The sequence below is a fragment of the Vicia villosa genome, linkage group LG4, assembly GCF_029867415.1.
Source record: "Vicia villosa cultivar HV-30 ecotype Madison, WI linkage group LG4, Vvil1.0, whole genome shotgun sequence".
Taxonomy (NCBI): Eukaryota; Viridiplantae; Streptophyta; class Magnoliopsida; order Fabales; family Fabaceae; genus Vicia; species Vicia villosa.
The window spans coordinates 22,890,559-22,899,218 of NC_081183.1; the positions used below are offsets into that span (position 1 = coordinate 22,890,559).

General features: G+C 35.2%; 1 protein-coding gene and 1 long non-coding RNA gene across 2 annotated transcripts; one reads left to right on the forward strand and one right to left on the reverse strand.

Moving 5' to 3' along the window:
- Positions 1-3,547: 3,547 nt before the first annotated feature.
- On the reverse strand, positions 3,548-4,118 carry LOC131598968 (uncharacterized). Its single transcript, XR_009282470.1, has 2 exons — positions 3,941-4,118; positions 3,548-3,845 (listed from the first exon to the last, which is right to left on the reverse strand). It is a non-coding gene; the product is annotated as an uncharacterized LOC131598968 (long non-coding RNA).
- A 399-nt stretch (positions 4,119-4,517) lies between these two features.
- LOC131598969 (uncharacterized) lies at positions 4,518-8,034 on the forward strand. The gene is made up of 2 exons (XM_058871497.1): positions 4,518-5,053; positions 5,244-8,034. Exon 2 carries the CDS (start codon positions 6,736-6,738, stop codon positions 8,008-8,010), a length of 1,275 nt encoding a protein of 424 aa, XP_058727480.1. The 5' UTR covers positions 4,518-5,053; positions 5,244-6,735; the 3' UTR covers positions 8,011-8,034.
- Positions 8,035-8,660: the final 626 nt, after the last annotated feature.

The following is an 8,660-nucleotide window of genomic DNA, read 5'->3' on the forward strand; positions in this document are numbered from 1 at the left end:
TCTCACGTAGGAACACCAGTGTGCCTTGAAGGTCATTAACTCTTGTAATTGTCGCTTGAGGTCAAGCAACGCTTTAAGTTTGGGGGAGTTTGATCAGTGGCTTTCACACATATATTTACAGTTGTTTTAAGTTGCTTTTAAAGTATTTTATTTAATGTTCTATTTCTTTATTCTGCATTTTATGCTTTGGTTGTGTGTTATAGTGTTTACAGACTCAAATGAAGGAAATGAGAGAAATCAGTGCAAAAAGGCGAAAAACTGAAGAAAAGCACATATGCTGGTCACACGCATCCCCAGACGCATCTATCAAAGCCAAAATGCACTTCTCTGGTCACACGCGTCCCATGACGCGTCTCTTAAGCCTAAACGCATGCCCCCACGCGTGCACGAGGGAGGAGAACAAGGAAAACAACTCTCTGCCAGGACGCGTCCCCAGACGCATGTCACGCCTCCAAACGCGTCCCTGGACGCGCTCCAGAAGTCCAAAATTGCAAAGGAATGCCTCACTCTGGTCAGACGCGTCCCTGGACGCGTGTCATCCCACCAGAAGTGTTCCCACACGCGTCCACACGTAATGTTTTGGGCCTATTTTGCTGAAAAGCCCAGAAACTCTGAAATAAAAGAAGGAAAGTGCGTTTGGACGAGGGTTGGAGAGTTTTGGGTGCGAAAATACATTGGAGAAGCAAGAGAATTCATATTCTAAGCTAGGATTGAAGATTTCCATGAGCGTCCGCGATTGAATATCTGATTCCCTTCGTTTATCTGTAATGTCTACAATTCAAACTATGATTTTTGTTATTGTTATGAGTAGCTAAACCCCCCGTTGCTAGGGGCGTGACACTGATTTTGAATGTAACGACATTATTTCTTGATGCAATTTGTTTTTCATATAATTGGTTTGTTCTACATCTGCTCTTATGCTTTAACTGTCAGAAAAATGGATATTGAATTTGTATGAATAATTTAAGCTGGACAGCGATTGTTCATTGACATGAGTAAGAACATAGGATAATGATTATCACCTAGGACTAGGGATAATTTATCTTAACTGGAGATTCTTGTTATTGGAATGCTTGATTACAAGTATAATTATTTATGGACATAGTAATTAGGTTGTGACGTCAAAGATCTTTTCACTAAGGCCTTAGGATTAGATACTCTTGAGAACCAGTAATCAATTGTGGAAACTATATTGCTACATTGAGAAACAAATTGTTACACGAAGAGTCATTCGCCGACCATAGTAATCTACTCATCTCTGTTCATCGTTCTAATATTTTAGTTATTTACTTTACTTGCATTTTTATCAAAAACCAAACAAAACCTCTTCTAACTTTTGTTTAATTGAAATATTGATAAAACTCTGATTCGTCAAGCAGTCCTCGAGATTTGATATTCGAGGAATTTCCCTTTATTACTACAGAGGCAAAATAGTACACTTGCTATTTTACCGATCAAACATGTTTTGAGTTTCAGCTGCTTTATTAGAATTTTTTTTGAGGAAGAGGTTTTATGAGAGAGATGTGTGACATCATTGTTGTATAAATATGTATTTTTGCCTGATTTTATTTAAATAAGAGTTTCAGGGTTTAGGGTGTTACATATAACTCTCTACGTTCATTGATTTTTCAATTTTTGTTAACAAAATCCTAGACAAACTTCATCTTCTACCTCAAAAATTCATCTTCCATTAATCAAATGCTATTTCTACACTAAACCAAACTGGCGAATATTATCTTTTCCCTAAACAAAGCTCAAAAATATCATTTCTTCCATTAACGAGTTTTAGATCTCTGTAATCTCTTCTCCAACTCTAATGAAGCAATAAAAGCATAGATTCCACTGGGATGCGTTGATGTGCATAAGGTATATCCTTATGCACGGTGCATAAATACTCAAATATTGTTTATATTACTCAAAGTATTATATTTATTACTCAAAATAATATACAGATTACTCAAAATAGTATAAATATTACTCAGAATAATGAATATATTACTCAAAATAGTTAAAATTCGATATTACTCAGAATAGTGTACTCATTACTCACAAGGATATACCTTATGCACATCAAACTGACCCGATTCCACTTAACAATGTTAGTTGTTTTTATTGTTATGCTAGATAAAATGTTTAATGTTGTTGTTGTTGTGATTTAAGGTGGAACGATTCTACTGTTTTTTTGTTGTTGTTGTTTTTTGTTGTTGTTGTTTTTTGTTGTTGTTGAGATTTAATGTTTAATGATTATATTGATATTTTTGGTGCTCTTGTTGTTGTGTTATTCTTGTTGTTGAGATAATTCTACTCGTTATATTTGGTGTTAATAAACAAAAAATAATATTTTGTTTTGATATAACACATCCTCGGCTGGTAGAAGACTCGAGTTCCTATATAGATTTAATAAGCTTTGTCTTTTTGAATGTAATATATGCAACCTTTTTAAAATCATATTTGAATAACAACTTTTCACTAGTTGAATATTATAAGGTGGTTGCATTAATGGAGTGGCCTTGAGTCACATAGTGCAAGAGAATTGTTTTTACTCAGGTTCATCGTGAAGAATTTACATAGTGGAAAGATAAGGTAATATGTAAGATTTGTGTATTCCTCTTTTTAATCATGGCTTTCTATAAGTTGTATCTTCTCTCACTCTACTATGTTATATATATGTTCGACTAAACGAAATGAAAGTTGTTCAAGTAATAAACAATCAATTAGGAAAATTTATTTTGAAGCATAAACATCTATTTTTTTATTAATTTATCTATTTCAAAAAATTAAACCATTTGTTTAGTAAAATAGGAAATTGGATCATTTAGTGAAGATATTTTTACCCAAAAAGAAAATTGTAAATAATAAGAAATTAAAAAGAAAAATACACATTGGGTTGCTTTCTTTTAAATTTTTTTTTTATCATTTACCATTTTCTTCTTGGATTGCAATATCTTCTCTAGATGACCAATTTCTTCTTGCAGAAGAAATAATTATGTTTTTATAAAATACCGATATTATAGTAAAATCCAAATGTTTATGCTTTAATATAAATTTCATCCAGCCTAAAATCGGTATAACACAGTAGTGATAGAATCTACCTTAGATTTCCCCTCGGTTAAAAGTTCCAATTAGAAGGAAAAGTGATCCCCTAGCACCTATTCCCTCGATTAAAAGTCCCAACCAAGAAGATAAGTTGAGGGTACATTTCACCTCAATTAAAACTCCCAAAAGAGGGAGAAAGTCCAACTCTCTATTTTAAAAATGTTATTGTTCAAAATCAAACTCATAACCAAAGTCACAGTTGCCCAAAAAAAGTAGTTTACATTCCATGACAGGTTACCTCACCCACCCAACTGAAATAAAAAATATATTTTAACCAGAGTAATAACACATTTTTCTTAATAGTGAAAAAGGTTTATAGACATTTTATCCAATATAAATAGGTCTAGTATATTTAATCAAGACTACATAGATATTTATTTCGTCAAATTCAATTTATCATATTAAAGTGGATATCTTAATTTCTGAATGAACTAATGCAACAACTTTGCCATAATACAATAATAAGTATTTGAGTGGGTAAATTTATTGAAGGTTCGGAGAAAATACATTGAAATTTGAGAAAATAATAAAAGTACCAACATTATAGTTGCCAACTGGAATTATTTTTGAACTTTATTCCTTATATAATTTATTCCTTCTATAGTTACAAATACGTATAATTATTTTTGAACTTCATTCCTACTATTAAAAACATTCACATATATTATCTACACACCTTGGATATTTAGGATGCAAGCAATTAATCAGTAGATTACGACATATTTTATGAGACTTGCATTTGATAACTCCTGTGATGTCAAAATTAAAAAATTATAATAGGAAATGAAGCATTTTATATAAAATTAATAATAAATTTTGAAATAAATTGGAAAATTGAACTTACCATTGGTTACAACGTTACCATGGGATACAATGACGAATATGAAAAGAAAAATAATTAAGACACTAACAAACTTAAGAATCTGAGCCATGTTTTCTCTTATTTGCATTTTGAAGTATATATTTATACAATTAATATTTTATAGTGTGGAAAATTATATTCTTTAAATTATAATTATTGGTTAATGTCTCTTGATTGTTGTTAGAATTTATTCTAATATTTTAATAATTTTTTTTTCTCTTTCTCTTTCCCATGTTATATTTTTCATTTTAAAATAACATAATTTCACTATACATGCACCAAAGGTTGGACTTTAGGATATAACTAATTTTCATTATAAATGAAAAGGTTAAAAGAACAATTTATATACGTGAGAAATATTGTTAAAATTAGATTGTGAATACTATTAAAATTTCAAAGGAATCTAATCTAACAAATTATATTAAATATTAAATTTCAACACAGTTCTTTTATATATATATATATATATATATATATATATATATATATATATATATATATATATATATATATATATATATAAAAGAATTCTGAATCAATTTTAATGAATAAGATTCAATCACACTAATTGAATTTGCCTCTTGTTCTTTATTCTTCACTAAAGTGAATCAACCAACCTTAATTGCAAGATGATTTTGCTGCACAATCGATAGTGGAGAAGAAAAGAAAGATGCATTGAAAAGAAAGGGAATTAGGTTTCAGAAAAGAAAATTTCTTTACCCACCTCCCTATGGGGGTCACCCCCAGCGAAATCCCAAAATTACCCCTGCTTCGGAGATGCATCTCCGAAGTTATTTTTTTTAAAGATTTTTCATACATTTCGGAAATGCATCTTCGAAAACACCAAAAAAGTGGTATTTTCGGAGATGCATTTCCGAAGTAAAAAAAATTCAAAACCGTGAATACTTCGGAAGTTCATTTCCGAAAACATTTCTGCATATATAATTTTCCCTCCTTCACTATTTCATCATTTTTTCTCCAAAACTTCTCCAAACCCTCTCCAAAACTCAATCAATCTCCATCCATTTTTCATCTCAAAATCAAGTTTCAAACCGTTGATCACGTTAAAGGGAGCATAGAAAGCTACAATTTGAGGTAAGCATCTCTTATTTCATCCCCTATTTCACTACATTGATTCAACAAATTTATGCTGAAACCTGCAATGGTTCGGAAGTTCATTTCCGAAATATATTACCTAACAAATTTCGGAAATGAACTTCCGAAATATGCCCTGGCAGTTAAAAAAATAGTTTTGGTCAATTTTGCTAATTTTTGCATATGTTAGGTATGGTGCATCCGGACAACATTGTGCAAGACGATGACGCAGTAGTTCCAGAAGTTGTCAATGTTAATAACGATCCGGTTATCGACGTTAAATCTATGATCAATGCGGTTGATGTTCGGCAATAATTTACAAATAATCGGAGCTTTGGTAGTCGCGAACAATTGATTGATTGGGTTCGGAACGAAGCTAGTAAATTTGGATTTGGAATTGTTATTTTAAGGTCCGACAAAGGAAATAGTAGGCGGAAAGCTTTCGTTGTTTTGAATTGCGAACGGGGTGGGAGTTATGCACAATCAAACCGGGTGCTAAAACACGAAGACACGAGATCGAGAAAGTGCGGGTGTCCGTTTAAGTTACGCGCGACTCGGAGGGTTGATGATTTGTGGCGTTTAACCGTAATTTGTGGAATTCATAATGATGCCTTGGATGCCAAGTTACACAGACATCCAATGGCATGTCGTTTGTCCCGCGAAGAGAATAATGTGATTTCGGATTTAACGATAGTCAAAGTGGCGCCTCGCAACATACTTGCCGATTTGAAGCGTAAAAACCGGATAGCGTTTCAAATATCAAGCAAGTTTACAATGAACGACACAATCTCAAAGTTTTGAAAATGGGCCCTCGGTCGGAAATGCAACAACTTTTGAAACTATTAGGCGATAACAAATATGTGTCAAGCTTCCGAATGTCCGAGGACAAAGTTACGGTGCGTGATATTTTTTGGACTCATCCCGAAAGTATCAAATTATTCAACACATTTCCAACCGTTCTTGTCATGGATTCGACATACAAGACAAACAAATATAGGCTTCCTCTTCTAGAGATAGTCGGTATGACCTCGACAGACAAGACTTATTCGGTCGGGTTTGCTTTTTTGGAGTCTGAAAAAGAAGAAAACTTTACATGGGCTTTGGGAATATGCAAGTCTTTGTTAGTTGATCAAAAGGTTATGTCAAACGTCATTGTCACCGACCGGGACAATGCTTTGATGAATGCGGTCGATACCGTCTTCCCGACATCTACCGCGTTACTTTGTCGGTATCACATAACTTGCAACGTGAGAAGTAAGTTGAAACCCGCGGTTGGGACAAAAGATAGGCCGGATGAAAAAGGTAAAGTTATCAAAGTCGGTGTTGTGGTTGATAGGATAATGGCGGCATGGAGGGAAATTTTAGATGCATACTCCGAAGAGGTGTATACCGAGAAATTGGTACACTTTAGGTCTTTGTGTGGTTCCATTAAGACTTTTTGTCATTACGTCGAATCCACCATTCTTGACAAAGTCAGAGAAAAAGTCGTGTGCGCTTGGACAAATCGAGTTAGACATCTTGGTTGTACCACGACTAACCAAGTTGAATCCGCACTTGCGGTCTTCAAGAGGTGGTTGGGTGATAGCAAGGGAGATTTGTGTCGGGGATGGGACACCGTGAACCAAATGCTTGAAAATCAACACAATGAAATTTAAACATCGTTCGGTCGGAGCAAGACGGTTATGGAATACCGGTATAAGGGTCAAATTTTATTCTCCCAATTGAATTACAACATATCCCGATCGAGTTTGAATTTTTTGTTTTATGAAGCGAAGCGGTCGGAGACCACGGGGCCGGATACTTCTTTATGTGGGTGTACCATTAGAAAGACATACGGCCTTCCATGTGCTTGGATACTTTCAAAAAAGAAGAAGTTGAATTCACCAATACGCATGGATGAGGTAGCCGACCATTGGAAGAAGCTTCGTTTTGATGATTTTGACCCGCCAAAAGAAAATGACTCCAAAATCACCATCTCCGACGAGTTGGAAGTGATAATGGAGAAGTTTGCTAAAGCGGATGACACAATGAAAATGCACATAAAAGAACAATTGCGAAAAATTGCATTTCCGGAGACCACCGATTTGAAACCGCCATCTCAACCAGTTAAAACGAAAGGTGCACCGAAAAAGTCCAAAATTACACAAGAAGACACATCAACAAAACGATCTCCTTCCTACTTTGAACATGTTGATGCATCATTCCCGGATTCACCGACACCGAAGTCCAAGTGTAGTGATTATAAAGGAGCCCGTATTTCGAAGCCACCTCGCACACCGCCGATCAAAAAATCACCCATTGTCTACATTGATGAGATGCCACTTTTTATGCACAAATATATCTATAATATCGTTGATGTTGGAGGCGATGGCAATTGTGGATATCGGGCCGTTGCGGATTTGCTCGGTAAAGGGGAAAATAATCACACTTTAGTCCGACGGGAACTTATTATGGAGTTGACTTCGTATCGGGACATCTACGACCGACTATATGAAAATCAAGAAAAGTTTACGAAAATTCATGATTCACTTGTTCCATCACTTACCGGTATCGCTCCGGTTTCGAAGTGGATGTCATTCCCCGATATGGGTCATCTAATAGCAAGTGAATATGTTATGGTGTGTGTCGATTTGACGAGGTTTGGACTAAGTGAGACTTTCTTTCCACTTCATAGTCGACCGCCATTGGACGCGTCGAGCCGCATCATATGCATCGGGTATCTACGATCGCGACACTTCGTCCAAGTGTTTTTGAAACCGGGGTGTCCTATACCGGCTACTTCTTGTCAATGGACGGCACATCGTTCAAATGAGGCGGAGACTTGTCCGGATCCTTTCGTTTCAAGAATGGCGGAGTTTGAAGAAATGATGAGCCAAGAGCGCGAGAAAAATAGAGAGCGGTCAAAGAACATACCTATTTTGGACTTAGGATCCACCGATTGGTTCCGTGAATTTTAGTTTGTTCCGGATCGTTTTTTGTTTGTAATGACCATTTTTGTATGTATTGTTGTTTATCATGTAAAATTAGACCGATTCAATATATATAATATAAGTATGTTTTATGTCATTATTGTCTAATTTATGTCTATTTTGAATTCCTTTTGTATTTTTTACACAAAACACTAAGCAATCAACAAAATGCAAAATTTACATCTGTTTCTGCATAATTCGGAAATGAACTTCTGAAATATACTAGTCTGCCTCCAATTTTTGGAAGTTCATTTCCGAAAAGTCCACTGAGCAGGATAAGGTTTGTTAGGCCATAATTGCTCCAATAAGTCTATAAATACAACACACTCTTATTCATCCTCTTCACACCACAAAACACAAATGACACAAACCTACCCCCACCTAGCATTCGTCTACTTCACCACCGGCTACCCGATGTCGTTCCAATTTTGCTTCTCGCGCGACACGCCGTTTGCGGAGTTGATAACGTCGCTCAACACGCTATTGCAATATCCCGAAAATCGAAAGGTTGTCAAGCTCGAGTACCGCTCGCCATCGCTTAACGACGAGGGAGACATTGAGTTCACACCTTTTAAGATCAAGAACGACAAAGATTTAGCGGTTTTGTGGACAACGTTCGACCGATTTTCTTTGAAGGG